General features: G+C 38.3%; 7 protein-coding genes across 7 annotated transcripts; 4 read left to right on the top strand and 3 right to left on the bottom strand.

Moving 5' to 3' along the window:
- Nucleotides 1-23: 23 nt before the first annotated feature.
- Nucleotides 24-2,444, bottom strand: Prat (Phosphoribosylamidotransferase). Its single transcript, XM_068301196.1, has 2 exons — nt 2,290-2,444; nt 24-2,212 (listed from the first exon to the last, which is right to left on the bottom strand). The coding sequence occupies exon 2, from the start codon at nt 2,197-2,199 to the stop codon at nt 571-573; it is 1,629 nt and encodes a 542-aa protein (XP_068157297.1). The 5' UTR covers nt 2,200-2,212; nt 2,290-2,444; the 3' UTR covers nt 24-570.
- Nucleotides 2,445-2,942: 498 nt separating this feature from the next.
- Rfk (Riboflavin kinase) lies at nt 2,943-3,794 on the bottom strand. Its single transcript, XM_068300676.1, has 2 exons — nt 3,594-3,794; nt 2,943-3,526 (listed from the first exon to the last, which is right to left on the bottom strand). Exons 1-2 carry the CDS (start codon nt 3,745-3,747, stop codon nt 3,153-3,155), a joined length of 528 nt encoding a protein of 175 aa, XP_068156777.1. The 5' UTR covers nt 3,748-3,794; the 3' UTR covers nt 2,943-3,152.
- A 74-nt stretch (nt 3,795-3,868) lies between these two features.
- LOC137585254 (zinc finger protein 780B-like) lies at nt 3,869-8,334 on the top strand. Its single transcript, XM_068300957.1, has 10 exons — nt 3,869-4,444; nt 4,511-4,912; nt 4,975-5,037; nt 5,095-5,478; nt 5,547-5,759; nt 5,818-6,813; nt 6,875-7,027; nt 7,088-7,279; nt 7,338-7,460; nt 7,522-8,334. Exons 1-10 carry the CDS (start codon nt 3,981-3,983, stop codon nt 8,174-8,176), a joined length of 3,645 nt encoding a protein of 1,214 aa, XP_068157058.1. The 5' UTR covers nt 3,869-3,980; the 3' UTR covers nt 8,177-8,334.
- Nucleotides 8,335-9,524: 1,190 nt separating this feature from the next.
- Nucleotides 9,525-11,009, top strand: LOC137584579 (NKAP family protein CG6066). The gene has a single exon (XM_068300035.1). It carries the CDS (start codon nt 9,617-9,619, stop codon nt 10,919-10,921), a length of 1,305 nt encoding a protein of 434 aa, XP_068156136.1. The 5' UTR covers nt 9,525-9,616; the 3' UTR covers nt 10,922-11,009.
- A 267-nt stretch (nt 11,010-11,276) lies between these two features.
- On the top strand, nt 11,277-14,679 carry gb (genderblind). The gene is made up of 6 exons (XM_068299659.1): nt 11,277-12,285; nt 13,072-13,585; nt 13,660-13,860; nt 13,929-14,078; nt 14,165-14,342; nt 14,417-14,679. Exons 1-6 carry the CDS (start codon nt 11,837-11,839, stop codon nt 14,476-14,478), a joined length of 1,554 nt encoding a protein of 517 aa, XP_068155760.1. The 5' UTR covers nt 11,277-11,836; the 3' UTR covers nt 14,479-14,679.
- Nucleotides 14,680-17,090: 2,411 nt separating this feature from the next.
- Nucleotides 17,091-20,224, top strand: CAH9 (Carbonic anhydrase 9). Its single transcript, XM_068300088.1, has 6 exons — nt 17,091-17,251; nt 18,954-19,066; nt 19,150-19,240; nt 19,311-19,579; nt 19,656-19,806; nt 19,870-20,224. Exons 1-6 carry the CDS (start codon nt 17,194-17,196, stop codon nt 20,124-20,126), a joined length of 939 nt encoding a protein of 312 aa, XP_068156189.1. The 5' UTR covers nt 17,091-17,193; the 3' UTR covers nt 20,127-20,224.
- On the bottom strand, nt 20,160-22,473 carry Jhbp11 (Juvenile hormone binding protein 11). The gene is made up of 5 exons (XM_068300089.1): nt 22,278-22,473; nt 21,999-22,091; nt 21,765-21,921; nt 20,632-20,765; nt 20,160-20,569 (listed from the first exon to the last, which is right to left on the bottom strand). The coding sequence occupies exons 1-5, from the start codon at nt 22,372-22,374 to the stop codon at nt 20,217-20,219; spliced, it is 834 nt and encodes a 277-aa protein (XP_068156190.1). The 5' UTR covers nt 22,375-22,473; the 3' UTR covers nt 20,160-20,216.
- Nucleotides 22,474-23,575: the final 1,102 nt, after the last annotated feature.

The raw sequence follows: 23,575 nt of genomic DNA, 5'->3' as shown, positions 1-23,575 counted from the left end.
TCCTCTGTAACCAGATATTCAAATTGTTCTTGGTCTAGAAAATGTCGTTTGTGTTTATTTAATGGCAATTGTAACTTATCCAAAAACAAATTTGAGGGCATTTCAGTTTTAGGCATAAATATTGAAGGATAATATATTCTGTTTTCTTTTTGTACTATACAATGTCAGCCAAAAAAAATGTCTTCATAGGATATACATATAGGTATATAGATAAAGAGAGCTTTCTTTTGTTTCTAACTTAAGATCTAAAACAAATACAAAATGCAAGTGCATGTGTGTATATGCGTGTATATAGGAATGGCTAACATATCCCATTATGACTCTGGGATACTCTATATAAATGCAGAGCTTATTAGTTTTAATTTGTGACAGCAATTTCGAGCACTCTATGGCTTTTGATACTGCAGGAGAAGAATAGTAGAAGAATTAGCATATGACGAATGTGTAAGATTAATTCAACGAATTTAAATTGCTTAAGGTTAAGTTTTAAATCAGTTATAACTTTGATTTCTTTACAAATATTCCCAAAGAGACTACGAATGAATTTGTATAGGGGAATAAGGAAAGTTGTCACCAGCTCAAATCGTCGGGCAAACCGCCTGGATACTCTCCAGTCAGACAGGCAGTACAGTGACCCTTTGATTTGCCTTCCCCATCTCCTCCCGTCGACTGTTTGAGCTGGACTGCCTGAACTAGACCAGCAACACTCAAATAAGAGAGACTATCGGCGCCCACGTGACGTGCCAGTTGGTCGGCATTCAACTTGTTGGCTATCAGCTCCTCACGCGTGGGTATATTGATGCCCATGTAGCAGGGATATTGCAGAGGCGGACTGGCAATGCGTATGTGCACTTCTTTGGCGCCCGCGTCCCGGAGCAGCTTGATAATGGGTCCAATCGTATTGCCCCTTACAATGGAATCGTCAATTAAAACTAAACGCTTGCCTGCTACATTCTCGGAGAGGGCACCGAATTTCTTGGCCACTCCCAGTTGACGAAGTCGAGTGGATGGTTGGATGAAGGTACGGCCCACATAACGATTTCTACACAAAACTTCAGCGAATTCCAGGCCCGACTCTCGGGCATAGCCATGAGCAGCAGCTGTGCCCGATTCGGGCACCGAACTGACAAGATCCGCTTCAACTGGAGCCTCGCGCCACAATTGTCGTCCACACTGCAGGCGCACAGAGTAGACCATTTGGCCCTCGAATATGCTATCACCACGGGCAAAGTAGACATACTCAAAGATGCAGAATGCCATGCGCTTAAAATCCGGGCGTTCCACAATGTCCACAGTGCGATAGCCACTTCGTGTAAGTTCAACAATCTCTCCTGGCTCCACTTCACGCACATAACGGGCTCCAATGGAGAGGAAGCCACAACTCTCACTGGATACCACCCAGCCATCGGCTGGTGCATCAGACAGACCATGACCAGCATGACCCGAATTGATGGGCATAATCTTACCAATGCACAACGGGCGATTTCCATAGGTATCCCTTACTGCGTAGATCTTATCCGTTAACATTATGACCAATGAATAGGAAAGGGGGGCCAGTGTCATGAAATGACGAATTCTGGCTGGCCAATCGGGTCCCTCCAGTTCAGAAACATCTTCAGGAGCGCAGCACAGTGATTGGGCAATCAGTTCACTGTCACTGTGCGTGGATAATCCAACACCACGTCCCAGCACCTCCCTTCGTAGAGATTCATTGTTCACCAACTCACCGTTGTGGGCCAGAGCCATGGCTCCGTGAGCTGTGTGAACCACAAATGGTTGGCAATTAACCACTCCAGAGCCTCCTGCAGTGGAGTAACGAGTATGACCTATGCCAAGGTTACCGCGCAGCTTCTTCATGGAGTCGTCATTGAACAATGTGCTAATCATACCCATTCCCTTGTGCACATTAAAGTTCTTGGAGCATTTGCCTTCACTAGTGGCTATGCCCGCGGATTCCTGGCCTCGATGTTGAAGTGCAACCAGGCCCAAACATAATACATGAGCAATATCGATTTGCGTGGGCCAATCCCCGCAAGCAATGGCTCCAAAGACACCGCACTCATGCGTCAAACCGGTTAGCTCCTTGCTCTCACTTATTGTAGGAATGGTCGACACCGAGGTCGAGGTCGACTTCACCTGTTGCTCCCCCACGTGTTGTTGTTGCTGCGGTTGCTGTTGCTGCTGTTCTTGCGTCGACATGTTGTTAGTGTCGCTGGTCAAAATTAAGATCGGTTAGTTTTGATCTGATCTGGTTTGGTTAACTCAATGCAACTACTAGATATGAATTACCTGTTGATTTACGCAACGGTTTTTATATGCAGAAATCTTGGCACGCGCAGCAAACTTTTTAAACACGAGATTCGATCTCGAGATTCGGGAACCAGCGTTGGATCATAGAGTGACCAAACTTTTTATTTCAAATCGGCTTGCATGAAGAGTATATTAATTTAAACATGAAATTAGGGAATCATCGACGATGTTCATAGACGTGATAATTTAGTGCAATGTGCCCAATTCAATTAAATTAAAGAACTGATTTTATATAGTCTCTAAAAAGTAACTTATTCTTTTATTTTTTCTTTTTATGCTGATGGATCAACTTATCTAATCATAATGTATATTTTGTGGATTTCGTAGAGTGTACAAACTTTGCCAGCATTGAACTATTATCTTTGAAATCTAACGATCGCACAGTTCTAAGGGTCCTTTAATTGAACCAGTTAGAGATGACATTGTGGGTCGAGTTCGAATAACACATTTTTTTAGCAAAACATTCTCGATCAGTTGCGAATTCAAATATATATTTTAAGAATATTAACCCTGGGGAAAATTTCGTCCCTCCGATGATTGTCAACTGGACTTGGTCACTCTGCTGTTTGTTATTGTTTCTAACTCAAACATCATTCGCAAATTTACATTAGTAATTAAAACCTTGGTCATGATGATTTTGTAAAATAGAAATTGAATTTATTTAAATGGTCAACATTTAACTACAATTTAATAACAATGATACATGATGAATGTAATGTTTTTGAATTTCAAGTGTTTCATTTAAGTACGTCAATATTCGAAGTCTGGCTGCTTATGTACATTCCACTAAATAAAATGATAAGATAAATCTCTTTTAAAAGAATACAAATATAAAATTGTCCTTAGTTTTTCTTGATATCCTCCTTAAAGAAGGTAGCCTCTTGTAGTTTTATAGTTTCGGGTGTATTAAGTAGTTCTTTGGCCTGATCTATGTCCGTCTTAATGGCCGTTATCAGGGCCTCCAGCGAGTCAAAACTTCGCTCAGGCCTCAAATAACCAACCATGCAGATTTTGAGGATTTGTCCATATAAATCACAATTGAAGTCGTGCAGCATATGAGTCTCGACACTCTTCTCTGTGTTATTGTAGAAGGGATTCCAGCCAATGCTGAGGACCATTTTATAAACTGGACCATTGTCGACATTTGCCCAACCGTAGTAGACCCCGGTTGGAAGAGACTCCGGTAGTGATTTCACCACATCCAGCGGGTAATTTGCTATCAATATAAAAGTGGTTATCTATTAAGAACTGATTGACCTTCGAATATGCGGTTGAATGCGTACCTGTTGGAATACCCAGTTCTTTGGAACCACGTCCAAATCCTCGGACTATCTCTCCACTCGTATAAAGCGGCAAATGGCTCAACATGATCTGCGTTCCACGGTTTATTCTGCGATATCGCCTTGTGAAAGAAAGTATTTTAAACCCAATTAACATAAATAAATCACATGAAAACTAATACGCTCTCCTTTAGCGATGGGAGAAATGTGCGGTTTTACCGATAGCGACTTTTCGGAACAGCGTTAGTGATGAGAGCTTAAGGAGGCTAAAGAATCATCACCAACAGTCGCAACATTGTCTATTTACCTATTTTTTGTTTTTTTTTTTTTGCTAAGTGGATTTAAGAATGTCTAATTTAAGGGCATATTAATTGCCAAGCATTGATAGAAATGGATCTGGATGCAAGCATGGAGAATGTTTGTCGGGTCTGTAGGGATGGATCAGTCACATTAGTGGATATATTCAACGGATTGGACGCCGATGAGCATCATGAAAAGAATTTAGCCTATGTCCTGAGCCAGTGTACTAACTGCCAGGTTAATCGCGATGACTTATTACCTAAACAAATATGCTTGTCCTGTGTCCTGGCTGCACAAAACGCATTCCGCTTCAAGAAGACATGCGAACAGAGCCATCAACATTTTTGCGAAATCCTTGAGATGAGAGGGAGGCAAAGTCTTTATAGAAGTCAAGCGGAGGAGGCTTTTAATGAGGATGATGTGCACATGGCAGGTGGTTTGCATGTCATCGATGTGAGCTGCATTAAAATGGAGCCGATCTCAGAGCTCCAGGAAGTCGCCATGCCAGAGAATGTGCCAATGGAATTTCCCTCCACTGAGGAGCAGTACCACACGTGCGTATTCACCCTTAGATTTCGTGTTGTGGACCTAATACATTGACTTACTTTTGTTTTTTTTAGAACTGACGAGGTGTTCTCACATGTGTGTCAGTACTGCACCATGGGATTTCGTGGCTCGTATGAGCTGAACAATCACATTCAGAGTTGCCATACAGATGAACGTCCATTTGAATGCCCCCATTGCCCCAAGAAGTTTGCTACAATGAACCATCTGAGGGATCACACTCGTCTCCATACGGGGCAGCGTCCTTATAAATGTCCACATTGCCCTAAAGTCTACACCTTATGGAGCAGTATTAAGGCTCATATTAGTGAGCATAATGGTAGAAAAAGGGACTTAACTCCCAAACTATTGCGTTGTGACCAATGTGCAGCCTTGTTTCGCAAGCGCTCCGACCTGCGCAAGCACAAGCAAACGATGCATCGCGTTCACAATACCATCGACAACGCTCAATCGATAGAGTAAGAAATTTGATTATATATGTAACAAGTTTCCTCTTATTGAGTTTCCTTATTCTTTCCAGGAAACACTATGATAGTTTGCCCAAGGAAGAACCTGTCGAAGAGAATCAATACCTACAGCAAGAGTAAGTCTTTTAACCATAGCTTAAATTGTTAGTAATCAACATTTTTTCACCTTTCAGTACTAATTATCGCTGTGAGATATGTAAAAAGACCTTTAAATATAGATACGCCTATACCAATCATAAGCGTGCACACGTCAGAGCACAACGATCCTTCCACTGTCATTATGTGCAGTGCTCACAAGCCTTTGAAACAGAACTTAAGCTCAGACAACACATTCTTACCCATAGCTCCGATTGGCCATATCAATGCGAAGAGTGTCCCAAGGGCTTCTATAAAAATTGCAAGCTAGAGCAACACATCCGAGTCAGTCACAGTGGCAGTCGAAAATTTGTGTGTTCACAATGCCAGCAGGAATTTGCAAGCAAACAAAGCTTGAATCTTCACATTAGCATCATTCATTCAGAAGATTTTCATCATCTATCAACAGCACCTCAAATAGAGTAAGTTTTTGCTTTTGATCTCTTGTTATACATTGCTAATGTCTTTATCAAAAATATATTCAATCAAGACAACCTATCGATCACCAGAGGCCGATAAAAACTGAAGTTACAGAAAGCAATTCACCTCATGAATTTCTTTTAGTGGAGCAAATCCAAAACAGAAATTCACCTCAAGAATCCCTTTTAGTGGAGCAAATCCAAAACAGAAATTCACCTCAAGAATCTCTTTTAGTGGAGCAAATCCTACCAGATCAAGACTACGAATTTCTTGAACCAACTCCGTAAGCAATTTAGACATAGTTACTTACTAAAACTAAAAACCCATATTAATTATTCAAGTGCTCACATTCATCATGGAGATGAACAAACGAGGAATTTCAATGGACCAGCAAAACCTGCAAAGCAACGAATGCCGAAGAAAAAAGCCAAGGCCAAACAACCAATGTACAAACCCAAAGGAATGATAAGTCATCGTTGTAGATGGTGTCCAATAGCTTTTCGAGAACAACATAAAATGATGCAGCATATGCAGCAGAAACACAAAAAACGCCTAATGGAAAGCTCGATTCTCGAACAGGCTAATGAACCAGAGACGAGCCAAAAAGAGCCAGAGACTACTACTGAAACAAAGCCTACCGAAAATGAGATAAAAGAAGAAATTGATCCACAACCAACTGAGATAAGTGCCTCAATTCCAGAAAAATCGATGAAGACTCACAAGTGTGGTGTATGCGGAGAGATATTTACGGCAAGATTCAAATATATTCAACATATTCATACACACAAGCCACCTCTAAACTGTAAAGAGTGCTCAAAACAATTCAATACATATGCTCAGCTCAGAATACATTCGTCTCTTCACAAGGGCGTGCGTTTCCAATGTACTCACTGTCCAAATTCCTATTCGCGAAAAGATAATCTCGCAAAACATATAGGCACACACAAGTTCTCACATGTGTGCCAGCACTGCACCAAAGGATTTCGTGGAACGTATGAGCTGAACAATCACATTCGGATTCGCCATACAGGTGAACGTCCGTTTAAATGTCGCAATTGCTCCAAGACGTTTGCTACAATGGAGTATCTAAGCAAACACATCCGGGTCCATACGGGAGAGCGTCCTTTTAAATGTCCACATTGCCCAAAAGCCTACACCCTGTCGAGCAGTCTAAGTGGTCATATTCCTAAGCATCATGGTAACCGCCGCAAGTTAATAACCAAACTATTTCGATGTAGTCAGTGCTTAGCGTCCTTCCGGGACTACTTTAAGCTGCGAATGCACAAGCAATTGAAACATCGCATCAATAATACCTTGGCTAAAGCTAAATCATTAGGGTAAGAAATTGGACTATACATAAAGTAAGATCCGTAGATTGAGTTTCCATGTTCTTTCCAGAAAACCCAAACAGTTATCACCGATTTGTCCCGGAACTAATATCTCTAATGTTAGTTTGCCCAATTCGGTCCTTGATGAGGGTAATGCGGAAATTAAGAAAGAACCAGTCGAAGAAAATACTCACCAGACAAAGAATCAATCCCAACAGCAAGAGTAAGCATTTTAGCTGCAGCTTGTGTTGTTAATTTAATCAAAAATTGCTTCGCCTTTCAGTATTAATTATTCCTGCGAATTATGTGACAATAAATTTAAATATAGTTACGCCTATAACAATCATATGCTTGCCCATATGAGACGACAACAATTTAAATGTTCACAATGCCAGCGAAGATTCGTAAGCAAACAAGCTCGAAATCTTCACATAAGCATAGTTCATTCAGAGAACGTTCAAGATCTATTGAAAGGGTAAGTTTTTGTTTTAATCGTGTACAAACATTGCTAATATTTGCCTTATTAAATGAAGACAAGGTAACGATCACCACAGGGAAATTAAAACTGAAGTTCCGGACAGGAATTTACCCCATGAATCTCTTTTAGTGGAGCAAATCCTACCAGATCAAGACTACAAAGGTCCTGAACCAACCCCGTAAGCAATTACTAAACTAGTTACAAAATTAAAATTAAAAACACCAAAATTATTATTCAAGGACTCAGATTCATTATGGACATAACAAATCGGGGGATTTCAGGGGACCAGCAAAACCTGCGAAGCAACGGAAGCCGACGAAAAAAGCCAAGTCCAAAAAGTCTATTTACAAACCGAAAGGACTGATAAATTATCGTTGTAGATGGTGTCCAATAGCTTTCCGAGAACAACATAAAATGATGCAGCATATGCGGCAGAAACACAAAAAGCGTTTAATGGAGAGCTCGATTGATAAACAGGCTATAGAGCCAAAGACAAACCAAAAAGATCCAGAGGCCCAAACAATGCTAACCGAAAATGAGATAAAAGAAGAATTTGACCCACAATCAACTGGGAAAAAAGTCTCAAAACCTAAAAAATTTTCAAAGTCTCATAAGTGTAATGCATGTGGAGACATATTTACGGCAAAATTCAAATATGTTCAACATATTCATTCACACCAGCCGCCTTTACACTGTAAAGATTGTCCAAAACAATTCAACTCATATACTCAGCTCAGAGTGCATTCGAGGACACACAAGGGCGTGCGTTTCCAATGTGCTTACTGTCCAAATTCCTATTCCCGAAAAGATAATTTGGCTAAACATATGGCCATACATAAAAAAAAAAGGCGATATTATTCAGTCAGCAGAAAATTCCGACACAGATCCAGTTGAGGATGAGATGTTTGGACAAACCAAGTCCGAATTTATCTGTGAATTGTGCTCCAAATCGTTTTACCACGAATATAATCTAAGGCTTCATAAGCTTATGAAACACGGCATAAACGACGAAGAGGAGCGGGAGGAGGAGTTAATCTTAGATCATCAACAGATTAATTTTGGGTGAGTTATCTAAAATAGTTCAAGAAACAAGTTATTTACGAAACGAATATAACATTGCGAAATAGACCTGGAGCTGGTGCATACGAAGAGCTTGAATTCGAGGATAGCGATAGTAAAAAGGAAATCTTAATTCCAAACCCAATATTAATACCACAGACAGACATTCAATTGCCGAACGTCGAGAAAAATATGACAAAACGGTAAGCCCAAAAAAACAATCGCTTTATTTACAATCTATATCAATTTGCTCGTTTTAGTAATGTATGCCCGTACTGTTTCAAGCGCTACGTACGGAAAGAGAGCCTAACTGTTCATATGCGACGACACACTGGCGAAAGGCCGTACAAATGCCCCTACTGTATAATGAGTTTCAGTTCAAATGACTCTTACAAACGACACCTCCGAGGACATACGGGAGATCTTTTCCGTTGTGATAAATGCCCAAAGGTTTATAAGAGTCGCTCTGAATTGCGATTTCATAAAAATCTGAAACATAAGGTTCCAAAAAAGGAGCCAATAGTATTAACAAAACAATTAATTGTACGTTTAAAAAGAATTAAACTACCAGTCAGTGTTAAGATAGAGCCCTTTGCCTAAATGTCAAGTAGTATTAAGACTCAACAGCGGAATATTCTATAGATATTATATATTTTTTTTTTTGTACAGTATAAAACTCCGAAACTGGTTTTCAGTCTTGATATGGAAATACTTATAGCTGTATCCTATGTATTTAATCTTACAGTTATAATTATTCTCTGTGTATTTAATCTTACTGTTAGAGAAAGAAGAAATTGACTCTGATGTAGACAAATAGAGTTCTTAATTTTTAAAAACATAGACTAAGTTTAAGTGTTCTTCTTAGGAAGTATATTAACATTATGAGCATTCATTTCGTCCTCGTAAGTGTTTTAGTTATTTAAGTGTATTTCCTCTACATAAATGAAATAAGTGTATTTTGTGAAAAAATAAAGTAAAAGATATGTGTAATTTGGTAATCTAAATTAATATTTTTAAAAAATGTTTTGTGTTAAACTTTTTAAAAAGAATGTAAAGTATAAATCAACAGAAATTATTTCACCAAAAAGTATTCAATTTTTTTAAATTAAGAAAACCTCAAAGTTATCGATTAATTTTCACAGTTTCCGGTCATCTGGCATCACTATCAAAGCCGGGGGTTGCCAGAGCTTGCGAAAATAACAACTTGGCATCATCTTCGATTGGTGTTTTTGTTGAAATTCGTAATAAATAATAAAAAAAAATATATATATAACAATGCGTTCGCGCAGCAGAAGCCGCAGTAGACACAGGCAAAGACGACCCAGGAGTAGATCTAGGTCAACCTCCAGATCGAAACCCAAACGATCTGTAGCACATATCAAGGATCAGAGCAGGGAAAATCATCGCCAGCGTGACCGGGAGCGGAAAAATAAACGACGGAGCTCCACCAGTAGCAGCAGTACGAGCAGGTCCCGGTCGCGCTCGCACAGCCGCCAACGACAGAGGAGGCAGTCGTTTGCAAGGAAATCGGTAGAACGTTGGCCCAACGATCGTTTTCATGACAACAACGATAGAAGCCAGAATCCGTTTCGAGGTATTGCGCCCGAAGGCAGTTTTATCAATAATCAAGATGAATCCTCAGGAAGATCCCGTCACAGAGGTGGCAGAGGCGGTGGTTATAAAGGCGATTCCAAGGCCGTAAATGGTCGACGAAATCAGCGGGTCCGAATTGGCGAAGAGGGTGTGCCAGAAGTATGGGGCTCTAGCCCCACCAGGCAAGATGACGATGTAGAGCTCGTCAAGGGCTCATATGTGGGACCTAAAAAGAAGAGAAAAAAAGAGAAAAAGAAGTCTAGCAAAAAGTCGAAGAAAAAATCAAAAAAGAAGAAGACCAGAAAAGAATCTAGCTCTAGTTCGTCTGATTCATCATCATCATCGGAAAGCAGTAGCAGCAGCAGTAGTAGCAGTGATTCTGATTCTACCAGCGACAGTTCCAGCTCGGACAGTGAAGACGAAAAGGATGTTTGGCTAGAGAAGACAGCGGATGGGGTGAAGAAACCCAAAAAGAAAAAGAAGTCACTCAGCGCTAAAGACAAAAAGCACAAAAAGAAAAAGAAGAAGCGAAAATCAGAGAAAGAAAAGTCCAGGCGAACTTCCTCCAGCACTAGTAAATCCAAATCGAAATCTAATGCCTCCCACAATGACGAAGATGTGGGCCCATCTTTACGAACAACTGGCGGCCTGAATCAAAAGGACTTTGGACGTGCCCTTTTACCAGGTGAAGGTGCCGCCATGGCAGCCTATATAGCAGAGGGCAAACGTATCCCGCGACGTGGTGAAATTGGTCTAACCTCCGATGAAATTGCCAACTTTGAGTCAGTTGGGTATGTTATGAGTGGAAGTCGTCATCGTCGTATGGAGGCCGTCCGTATCCGAAAGGAGAATCAGTTGTACTCAGCCGATGAGAAGCGGGCTCTAGCCATGTTTAGCAAGGAGGAGCGACAGAAACGAGAGAACAAAATTCTATCACAATTCAAAGACATGATTCACTCTAAACTTCAAGCTAAGGATAAAAAGTAAAACCACCATAGATTAAATAGAAAGTAACAATCAATTGGAAAGCTAACTGAAAATGTAATCTTTGTAATTAAAAGAATATTTAGACAAATGTCGATATATAGTTTATTATTAATCTGTAATACATTTTAAGTCTCAAACATTTTTTGGTTTTTATTGACATTTGTATTTGCTAAAATTTAAATTTAGCCGAAAAATAAAAAGGCCAAATCTCGCCTTTTACCACCCTTAGGACTATTACTCGCACCCTTAGCACTATTACTCGCACCCTTAGGACTATTACTCGCTCCTTTAGAACTATTACTCTCACCCTTAGGACTGTTTACTCGCACCCTTAGGACTTTTACTGGCACCCTTAGGACTATTACTCGCACCCTTAGCATTTTTTTTAGTTAACCACGAAAATTAATTTATTCTTAAAAAAACTATTTGAGTCAATAAAAAATTGTAGTTCCGTCCAAAAAAATGACAAAAGTTCGGTGATGAATTGAAGTTTCGTGCTAATATTCTATTAAAAGGCAAAAACCAAAGGAATTTGCGCGTGGCACAGTTTTGGCATTGCTTTTGTATGTCCGAGCGAGACGAAAAGCCTGTTAGTGTCACAAGGCAGTAGGAGCAAAAGGGAGAGCCGTATACGAAACAACGAGCAAAACAATAAAGCACGTTAACCGGCAGATAAGGGGCGAAAAGAAGAAGAATCGCTAAAAGACGAAATTAAATTAATGATAAGTCTCAGGCGTCGTGTCAATTGAACGTTCCTCGGTCACTCAGTGCCGTGCCTTTCTCTCTGTTGCTCTTATTTTTTCGTAATCAATTAGTTGGACACTGGCCTAGCGTTAGTTTCATTCAAAACGTCGAGCATAGCGTGTCTCGTCCTCATTCGCATTTAAGTCCTCGTTCGCCTCGCTTTGCCTCGCCATGCCAGCCAACGATGAACTACAATCGCCCAGCAGCGAAATGGTTCTGCTAACTCCCAACCTTGAGACAGCTCCTTCCATCATTGCCAACACCACTCCAGCAAGCACAAACAAGGACCCACAGCGTGAGGGCTCAGCTGAATCGAATAGCAGTCGTGTCGTCATGAAAAAACAACTGGGACTCTTGGAAGGTGTGGCCATTATATTGGGCATAATCTTCGGTTCCGGCATATTTGTCTCACCCAAGGGAGTCATACGCGAAGTGGAATCTGTGGGCACTTCATTGATCATTTGGATCCTTTGTGGACTTTTGTCAATGATCGGCGCCCTTTGTTATGCGGAGCTAGGTACAGCTATACCGAAATCGGGTGGCGATTATGCCTACATATATGAGGCATATGGCTCATTGCCGGCATTTCTATATCTGTGGGATGCGATGATGATATTTGTGTAAGTAAAGCAATTCGAATAATTGATTTGACTGAGCTTAACCTCAATTTTTAGAGTCAGCAAAACCTGATGCAATAATTTATTGGAATGTCGTACGTAAACAACAAGGGGTGGCAGCTTGGGAAAGGGGAAAGACAGAGTCTACATAAATGCAAATAGTTGTTCTAGTGCGTCACCAATAATAGCAACCAATATATGGATTCTATTTCTAAATCTATCAATTTACGTTTTCAAGCGATTTCAAAATCAGAATGAACAACCATCGGAGAGACAACCCGTAGAGTTCATTTTGCTTGATAGTTTGTTTGTCTTATCACAGTGGTCTATCAACATTTGATTTCATGGTCAAGCCATAGAAAGGGAAACACATAACAATCCTATCAACCGGCATCGGTCAACCACTAATTCCCATAAAAATTATTTATACATTTTGCCCATGTATGCGGTTCTTTTCCACTTCTATTGATAAGCATATTGTGTAGTGCATTTACTGTTTTATTGTTTGCTATTTTTATTTGCACTTTACGATAGACGATGAAAGATAACAGTTCAGACATTTGTACAAAACACAAATAAAATAAATTAATGAATGTCTGTCATGGGCTGCCATTGATTATTTGTTACGTATAAAATGCAAATTTAGAAAGAGTTAGCCCAAAAAACGAAGACCTTTTTAAGCATGCAGCTCTTGTTATCAGTGGCGTTAGGGAAAAACTATTGAGAGTATTATACATATATTTAGTACTCTAATTAATTTATGTTTCCTTATGCTTTTTCTTTTTGCAGACCTACAACTAATGCCATTATGGGTCTGACATTCGCGTCATATGTGCTGCAACCGTTTTTCGATGAAGCATGCGATATTCCAAAAGTCGCTCTACAATTGCTGGCCGCTGTGACCATTTGTTTCCTCACCTACCTCAATTCGTACTATATGAAACTCACAACGAAAATGCAGAATATCATAATGTTTACCAAAATTGCTGCTTTGGTGCTAATCATTATTGTTGGTCTTGTGTGGATGTGCATGGGAAATTTGGAGAATTTCAAACAGCCATTTGAAAATACTGAAACTGATCCTGGCAAGCTTTCAGTGGCCTTTTATTCGGGCATTTTCTCATATGCGGGTTGGAATTATTTAAATTTCATGACTGAGGAACTGCGTGATCCATATAGAAATCTTCCACGTGCAATTTACATCTCATTGCCGTTGGTCACTGGTATCTACGTGCTGGCTAATATGGCGTATTTAGCGGTGCTATCACCACCAGAGATGATAGCCTCCAATGCCATTGCAGTTGTAAGTATATACAAATATTCTGGATACCTTAGATTAAATATGAATGATTTTATGGATAATATCTTTCCTTACAGACATTTGGCAATAAAATTATGGGCGGCTTCGCTTTCATTATACCCATCATGGTTGCCATCTCTGCCTTTGGCGGTCTCTCTGTCCACATCATGACATCGTCACGAATGTGCTTTGTCGGTGCTCGGAATGGCCATATGCCCGCCATTCTATCGCATATTAGCATGAAGAGCTACACTCCGCTGCCATCGCTTGCTTTTCTGGTAAGCTGTGTAGCGATACAAAAGATATTGCATCATTGGATAATTACATTTTGATCTTGAATTTGTAGTGCTTACTCTCCATTGTGATGCTCGTGGTAAGCGATGTTTATGTGCTGATAACATATGCCAGCATTGTGGAGTCGTTCTTTATTATGCTGTCAGTCTCGGCAGTTCTCTACTTCCGCTACTCGCGTCCCACTATGGAACGACCAATTAAAGTAAGTTATGTCTGAGCCAACTGTTCTCAGACATTTAAATCGGATTAAGAAAATGTATACATATATAATTTCTAATGCTCGGACAGGTCTCATTGTGGATACCGGCTGTGTTTGTTGTCGTGTGTGCCTTTCTGGTGGTTGTCCCCATTTATGTGGCGCCCTATGAAGTCGGTATGGGTGTATTAATCACTCTAATTGGCATACCATTTTATTATGTGGGTGTTGTGTGGCAAAACAAACCCAAATGGGTGCAGCACGGAATTGGTGAGTAGTGGACGGAAAATAGCAGGACTTTCAATTAAATTTGTGTATTTATCTCTTTATATATTTACATTTAGATTCCATGACATTTACATGCCAAAAACTCTTCATGTCGGCCAAAGAGCAGAAGCAGGAATAAAGCCAGCGGAAGCCGCAAAATAAAACCTAATGAATTTACTTCACCAACGACGCATCATTGTTAATAGTTACTACAACTACACACACATACACACATTTCTATTCATATTTATATATGCATATATATTTATACAAACTAAACACAGACACTGACCAAAAAGTGCAAAGACTTCGAATAATAGTTTTTAGTTTTTTTCAACAATTAAGATTTGAGTTGACCGAGAGCCAAAGTTGCCGAAATTTCTTACCAAAAAAATATTTGTTTTATATTTAATGAAGTTTTCGTTTTGTTGCTTATTGTTTAAAACGCATTTAATGTATAATTTCTTTTTTTTTTTTTTTGGGTTTTTTTGTGATGGTTTTAATCAGAAAATAAATTTTCTAATAAAGATAAACATTTTGTACTGGCAAAAAAGAAAAAAGTGTTGGCATCTTTTAGGCGCTGCTGAAAAAAAATCCCCGTCAATGAGCCGCTATCGATAGGGCTAAGTTAATCAATTATAACTGATATAATCAATGTTGTTAACAAAAAGTGAGGCTATTTTTAAGCCAGTTCGGACAAAGAATAATGGTTCTGGCCAAAAATAAAACAACAGTCAACTATTTTATCTTGTTGTTTGCCATTTGACATTTTCGTACTACTATGTATGACGCCATGCCCTGATCGTTTATTCCAGTCAGGCAAATGGCACAAAATCAGAATCTGAGGTGTTTTTAATTGATGAAAATTTGTAGCGCACATTTTGGATGCTTGGCAGGTAGCATCTCTATGTATATAGGTGCGCCTCATCTATGCATAACTAGGCGATTGCTACTTTATATGGTTGTCAGACAATGTGAGAGAAGACAGATTGCTAAAAATGATCGTAAAATCGTTCTCTATTCAGTTTGATAGCCAAATAATTGAGTTTATTATCATCGGATGTACCTATGCTGGCCATGCATGCCAAATGAGTACATACAAAAATCGAATCAATCTTAATCTCTTAACTAGCCAATTGCTGATAACTTAATTAATCTATCACAAGTTCCATCAGATAAACAACAACCAGAAACTTGCTAATTGCGGACACGTGAGTTTAGATTAAAAAAAAAACCGCCTTTTTTCATTTTAGTTAATCTAGAACAGAGATAGATAGCACTTGGCTTATTAGCTTAGTATTTACTGATCGACAGTTGGCATTCGATTCGTAAGTTGGCAAATTGTAAATATTTAAATGCAACCAGTTTGAAATTGAAATATTTAACTCAATTGAATAGGTTCCCATGGCATATATTTAAGGGGAAATACTTTGTTTATGCATTTTGTTTGTAGTAAGCATAAATTTGTTGCTCTTGGGGAACAAAATTTAACACCTTTTGTGGCCATACTAAACGATCGTGTTGAAACGTTTAAATTAACGTTTGGTTGAGAGACTTTTTTTTTTGTTAAACACACAATTCAGGTGATCGCATCTAACTAGAAATTTGAGGATTTTTATCATGTAAACTGTTAAGCAGAATGAAATACTTTGCATTCACAAATGTTAAACGTTCGATTTGCAATCAAAGAATGTAGATACCTATATGTATGTATCTATATTCGTTAGCTCTATCGCGATATCGCTGTTCACCTCAATTAATACTCCATGTGGATCACGAACTTAAAATACAAATGTAAATGAGACGTTACAAAATTCTATAATAAACTTGTAAAAATATCTGCAAATTAAGGCTGTAGGTCTTTGAGTTACCCTTTATGAAAGAGAAGAGATTGTTTCCATAACCAAATTACCTTTAAAACACAAGAAAAGGCAAAAAAATGCATTTAGATGGGATTATGGATAAAACCTCAATGGATAGTTTTAATCTTCAAAATTCATGCCTGAACAAATAGGTTTTGGCTGTAATTTTCTCGATTCTATGTTACCTGAATTTCAATATTCTTAATGTACTCTATATACTCTTAGATTACATGGTATAAGAAAATTAAGCAAACGGAAAACGTGCGAAAATCGCTCAATGAATCGATCGATCGATCCGCTTCGCTTCAATTAGCGACTTTTGGCATGACGTTGCCGCGTTGACTTGTTGGCTTAGTAACGTCTACTTCGCCACCCCCTCGTTCACCCTCTGGGCCCATGTTATATGAATTATTTACTCATTTGGCAAATACAATAAATATATCAGTAAACTGTATGCAAAACAAAATATTAGACAAGAAGCGTAAGCGAAAACAACAAAAAAATTGATCGAAAGCAGTTACCACTTTTTTGTTTGCCATTGGCATTAGCTGAGAATTATGACGAGTTATTCCCTTATATGCTCTTTGCCCCCGTTTTGCCGCTGTTTGTTTCAGTTTGGCTTAAATATGTATTATTAAGTATCCGCAGCGTAGTGCAATGTCTAGTAGCATTTTGGCTAACTGTGAGCTCCATGCCAAAACGATCCCGATCGATCGATCGTCCGTTTTTGCCGCTTCGTGCGAATATTCCGACCTGTGTGTAAGCGTGTGTGTGTGTGTGTGTGTCTGTGTCTGTGTGGAGCACGCGCTTCGGACGGGGAATTCAGCTTTCGAATTTTCAATTAGTTCGTTGACTGTGCGCTGAGGAAGTTGTGAAGGTGTTTCGCCAGCTAGACCTCCGCGCAGTTTAGAATCTGTCACCCAAACGTAAAGGTGCACGACTCTCCTCTAGTCTCCTCTTCACATCCTTGGAAACGAATTTATTAAACAATCATGAAGTTGATCCTAGTACTTCCAGCAGTTCTGCTTCTTGTCATCTGTTCGACTCAAGGTAATAATAACGCGTGTCATGTGAGATTCATTTGTTATTGTCCGAAACCGAAACCGAAACCAGTGCAACCATAAAATCAATCATATAAAACACACACACCAAAAAAACAAAAAAAAAAAAATTAAAAGTGATTCGTCGTCGCAAGTTGCTATCAATTCTAATGAACTTCCTCTGACTTGCTGGTTGTCTATCATTTGTTTTTGTGTGCATTTCTTTATGACCGTGGACTCTTTATCTTTATTCGATATTGTTTATTAAACGCGTGTGACTCCCTCTTAATTTAGAATATTACTAATTGCCAATAGGCCGAATGACTTTTGAAAAACGAGCCACTCACTATTACCAATTGTGGGGGGATCTTTAGGCATTAATGGCCAACCATAAATGGACACTTGACTACATTGTTTTTATATTTATCATTTATGCCACTTGAAATGACAATTAATATATTTATTGCTGTCGATTGCGATTGATTTTGATATATTGCAGACACCCCAAAAATGTTACACAAATTATATAACTCAATTGGTAGCGAATTTCCTTTAAATATATTTGAAATAAATTCATTGAAATGCTTGTAGATGACAAAATATTAATATTATTGCTAATCTATTTGTTTGCTAAACATAAATTATAATTAATTTAACTAATTATCCAAACAGACATATCACGCAAATGGAATAAAAAACAAATATCAATGATTGATTGTGCAAAAGAGAATTTAATTGTTAGACAAAATTTATTCAAGACTTAAAAGGATTTCTCAATCTTGAAGTTTTAACTTTTCAAGGACATTTTGAATTCCATTGAAATTCCATTAAATGTCTTATAAAAATTATTAACCTATAGAAAGTTGGATAATGTGAATATTCAAACAACTATTTAACTTTTTTTGTGTTAAATTAAAAGTAAACTTCTTTTTATTCCAATTCATATTTGTCTCCAAGTATTTTTAAACTTCCATTTATATCACTTTTAATGGAATATTCTGCATTCGATTTAAAGTTTTTAATTTTATTTAGTTATTGATTTTATAATTTTCTTTTATTTTGTTCAAGACATTCTCCTGACAGATTGTTAATTATATAATTTTAAAATAATTCAATTGATTTCTTAATGCTCTTCAGTCTTTAACTAGATTTACTCTTTTCCACTTAAACAGAAAACGTCTAAAGGATTTTATGATATCCTTGACTAAAAACTTCCTCAAAAACTTTCCTCTAACTGAACCTTGAAATGATGATGTCATATGATATGCTTTGATATGAATAGGCTGGTTTCCACACATAAAAAATAATTAACACCAATCAAAAAAAAAAAAAAGGTGGAAACCAATATTTTTCTTTTCTTCGAAATTGTAGGTGAAAATTAATGAAATGATTTTTTCATTATCGGGCATTAAAGGTGAATGGTTTGTGCCCTTGACAATTTGTTTTCTTAACTAAATATATTTATTTATTATGTATTTATTTATCTAATTATTGACAACACCGAAAAAAAAAATAATATTGAATGAGAAAAACATATACCAAGTGGAAAATACTCACAGCCAGTTAACAATTGTTTGCTGTCCCATAATTCACAAGTGCTAATATATGTCATAGATAATGAAAACTCGAAGAGCCAAGTTAAAAGGCATCACGTGATCGGACAAATTAGATAGATAATTTGCTTGATTTGCTTGAATTTTTGCATTTTGCAGTTGTCATTGGTCATGTATTTGGCTACTCGGAGCCGAATCAGAGACGTTGGGCCCGTCATCATGGCCATTGTGCGGGAAAAACTCAGTCTCCGATTGCAATTACAACCAGTCGGGTAAGTGAATTCGACTTGTAATTAATACAAGCTTTGCGTGTGTGTGTGAGTGTGGGTGTTAACTGACCTTGTCTGTTTTGTAGACCATGCCCTTGCATATGCCGGCTGTGGATATGATTGGATACCATAATTTATTGGCGTATCCCCTGAAAATTGTCAACAACGGGCACACGGGTAAGTTGGCAAGAATCAAAGTTTGGTCATCACTTGGCATTTGATTAATTATCCCTCCGGCATTTGGCAGTCTCAATTGGTATACCGAAAGCCAATGCTAGCGTGGAGCCAGTCGAGTTCCCTCCCTATATACGCGGTGCCAAATTGCCTGGCGAATTTGAGGTTGAAGGTCTGCATTTCCATTGGGGCGACAAGAACAATCGTGGATCCGAGCATGTTATCAACGACATACGTTACACCATGGAAATGCACATTGTGCATCGTAATAAGAAATATGCCACCATTGGAGAGGCGCTCAATCATCCGGATGGTGCTGCCGTATTGGGATTCTTTTTCAATGTGAGTAGCAGCTAAGCAGCACATAGCAAATGGTTGGATAACTAATTTATCTCCCAACTGCACACACATCCTACAGCTGGACGAAGATGAGGGTCCTGGTCTGTACACAATTGCCCGGCATTTGCATTTAATAGCCGACGCCAATCAGGAGGCCACGCTTAATGTAACCTTCTCTCTATCCTCACTAATTGCTGGCGTAGATGTTGACAAGTTCTACACATACAAGGGTAAGAGGATAAAAAGAGAATCAAATTGTGGTCGATTGTTACTAATTTCTCCTCCTTTTATAGGTTCACTGACGACACCGCCCTGTTCGGAGGCCGTCACCTGGATTCTTTTCCCCGATCCCATTCCAATTTCACCCAAACAGATTTCCCGTTTCCGCCAACTATCAGACACCCAGGATGGTGCATTGGTTGACAATTTCCGCACCTTACAACCGGTGGGTAATCGCCGAATCTTTGCACGCACTGGACATGTGCGTCACACATCCATAGCGGCTCTGAAGCACGATGCTGACTATCTCCAATACGACTGGTTCTATTGAACTAGGGAGCATCTCCATCTGTCATAGTCTAACTTTAGCTTTTAAAAATTTATTATTTAAAACAAAAAAATCCACACAGTAAATAATTTTTTACGTTATCATCTGAGTTTTGCGTCCATACAGCTCTAGAGAATTAGGTATATCCTCCACAAAGAAATTGGCGGGTATTAAATCAAATGTCTTCTTCAGCAAATCCATAAGAGTTCGCTCCACAGTCTCGCTAACCAGCGGACGCATTGCCTCGAAAAAGTCGCGCCAATTGTCATTGAAGAACTGATTGGTGCTGCGTTCCACCTCTTTGCTTCGTCCATTGAAGAGATTTTCCAAATTGGTGCGTACTTTACCAACATCGATTTGAACCCGCACATCTGTCACATTATAGAAGGTGAATCCGCCCTTCTCATACAAACGTGTCTTTACATTCAACAGGATATTGAGGTCATCTGAAGTTCATAGAATTTTTCTATTGAAATCGAAAGAACATAGCGAAAAGGTTTTAACTTACCCATTTCAATAAATATTTTTCCAGCACCTCGAAGAGGTACCGTTAAAATGCGTCCAACCATCTTATATTTACCATCCAATCGCATTTGGGGCAAATAGATTTTGTCCTGCCAACTAAAATCCTTTTTGTTGATTCTAAAAAGATTGAAATTATATAACGAAAATTACTTCTTACTACATTGAGATGGATTTATGGGAGTTTTGGGATTGCTTTACTGGCTGACGTGCCATTTGCTGATTTTGATGTGGCAGCCCTTAAAGTAATCTTAGAAACTTCTCAGCTGTTTTATAAGGTTCGATAAACTTTTAACTTAAAAGCACGAAGAGCAAAAAAGACAGGCAACAGGTGCAATAAAGTTCAATCGATGTATTGTGATTAAATGATAATTATGTGATTAGAAAACTTACTCGTGCTTTTTAAAATTCTTTCTTATTTAGTTATTAGCTAACAATAAGGCGTAGTTATTAGTTCACTCAATGAGACGCAGAATTTAAATGCTTAGGGTTTTTCCACAAAATTTAATTCAAGGTTTAGAACTTGCTTAAACTTATATACTACGATTTCTTTTCATTCAATTCTCAGAGAGTGTTCACTTCGTCTAATGACTGCTACCGAATGGTAAGCTAATGAAGTAAGTAAATTGTCAAGACTACGACTACGGTATACTCTGCAAGAGGAAGAGTTTAAGAGAGGCTTCCAATTGAAATGTGGGTCCATTGGTCCACCCTCTCGCCTAAAGTTACAAAGTCGCATATATTTAGCTCGTTTATTCGTTTTTCAATATAACTTCTTCACTCTTATTGTAAAAAAATGACTTAGAGATAAACTTGATCAGGTTTCATGAATCAACAAAGTGTCAATAGCCCTTTCGAAAAGTCTTTTTTGGTCTTCAAACGGTGGCAATGCCATTTTAATAGTCATTGGCGACTCTAATTAAAAATAAATGCCATCAAAATTGAATACGCATGAATTAAGCATAACTTCTACAGATTCACATTTTACATTTCGAGATGAAAGATACTTGGTTCGAATCGTACATATGTATGTTTATTGACGACCTCAGCGAATAGCCTTTGCGCAATCCGTTTCTCAATTACATACACTAACTAGTTTAATTGCAATGCGATACTAACTTGCTCTCCTTGATCACCATGTTGCCAAAGCCCCGTATTAGCAGCTCTGTTAGATTGGCCGAGATGGTGGCCACATCGCTGTTGGCCTGCTTGAAAGTGAGCTGATCTTGTCGCATGGGATCAATGGGACCAAATGATTCCAAAAGCTCTGGTATTCCTATCAAAGTAATCGAAAGAAACCAAATGAGCTATAAATACATATGCTCTCGAGGGGCAAAATACACATACACATACCGTTGATTACTTCATTCATGAACTTTTGAATTGAACGTGTTGAGCATTTGGTAAACTCCGGCTCATAGATGCGGCATGATTCAATGTAAGGGGCTGCAGAAGGCAAGCAAATTTAATACATTTACTTAATCATGTTAAGCCCACCAGTTTTTGAGTACTTTGTTTAATTTTTAAATATTATGTAATTTATTTATGCACACACGCACACGAGGAGGGAGTGGAAGAGGAAGACATGATAATTAGCCCGTTCACAATTAATTAATTCATCGCTGCACTTACGCTTTTCCGTGTAATATGCCACGCTCTCGACTATGTCTACGGCTCCTAGGAGCCAACAGACCGCCGAAGCCCAGGCTAAACCAATTAAACGCATCATGGAAAAGTTGTCACTGTCACACACACGCACACACTTTTTCCGAGTCACTGTCACCACTGCGCCTCCTAATCCAGTTATCCGCAAACGAATGAAAAATATTTCAACGTGATGCTGGGTTTTATCTAGCCTAAGGTCCAACGAGTGCCTTCATTTATCTGGGTATTACCTATCTATACTACTACGAGTCTATCTTGTCTCTGAACCGGTAATTCAATAACAAAACTGGGAAATATTTAAACCTATTTATAAGTAAATATATATGTTATTCATGCATCCTACGTCAGCTGCAGGTTATGATTCTATTACATTTATTTACATTGTTTGTAACTATTTGTTGTGCTCGTCTGATCTACTACTATAAATGCACAATTTATGTGTATATACAATACGTAAACTAATTAAAAAGTCAAGCTTGATAAATGTTTTAAGCAATTATAAAAAAATTAAACTATTCTCCCCTTTGACATCAAGCTTGTTTTTGAGTTACTTCATTTTGGTTTGGTTTCAAGCATCAAATGGAATTTTATACTACTTTAATGTGTTATGTCATTCGATTTGATAAACTAAAATATATATATGTATATATAGTATTACATACTTAAACATTGCATTCTTAAGTTTTATTATAGATTTGCATGTTCCATGAACGACTTTAGTGATAAGCCGAGCCATAAGAAATGGGAAGGGGATACAAGTACAGAAATCCATTTATCGCGTATGAAAACATTTTAAAGAGCACCAACTTCAATGACAACTTATTGATAACACATAAAGAATACAATATAAATAAAAAGGGGTTAACTGAACCGAAAAATAAATACCCTTGCTGACAATGACTAAAAAGTTGAAGTCTCTTTTGTGAGAAGGCAGCCTTAATAAATCAAATTTTTTGAATGACTTTACACCAATAAAAGAACTTCTACTCACTTTGGCAGGGCTTATTGGAGTATATATGTAAATATGTACATATCTCGAATGTCTCAAAAATCAGCAAGATTTATGTTATAAAGTTTCAAATCCTCTGTTTCCATTGAACCTGAAGGAACAGACGGACTCGTCTTCTCATGCTTATCATCCTAAAGTAAAAGTACTTTAGGAGATCGGAATGACTTCTCTAAGCTAAAAAACATAGTGTATACTAATACACTTTGAAAATTAATGACTCTTATATTAATATTATATAATAGTAAGAAAATTAGAC

This window comes from Drosophila tropicalis, unplaced genomic scaffold, assembly GCF_018151085.1.
Source record: "Drosophila tropicalis isolate 14030-0801.00 unplaced genomic scaffold, ASM1815108v1 contig_878, whole genome shotgun sequence".
Lineage (NCBI taxonomy): Eukaryota > Metazoa > Arthropoda > Insecta > Diptera > Drosophilidae > Drosophila > Drosophila tropicalis.
This window is presented reverse-complemented; position numbering and strand designations above follow the sequence as displayed.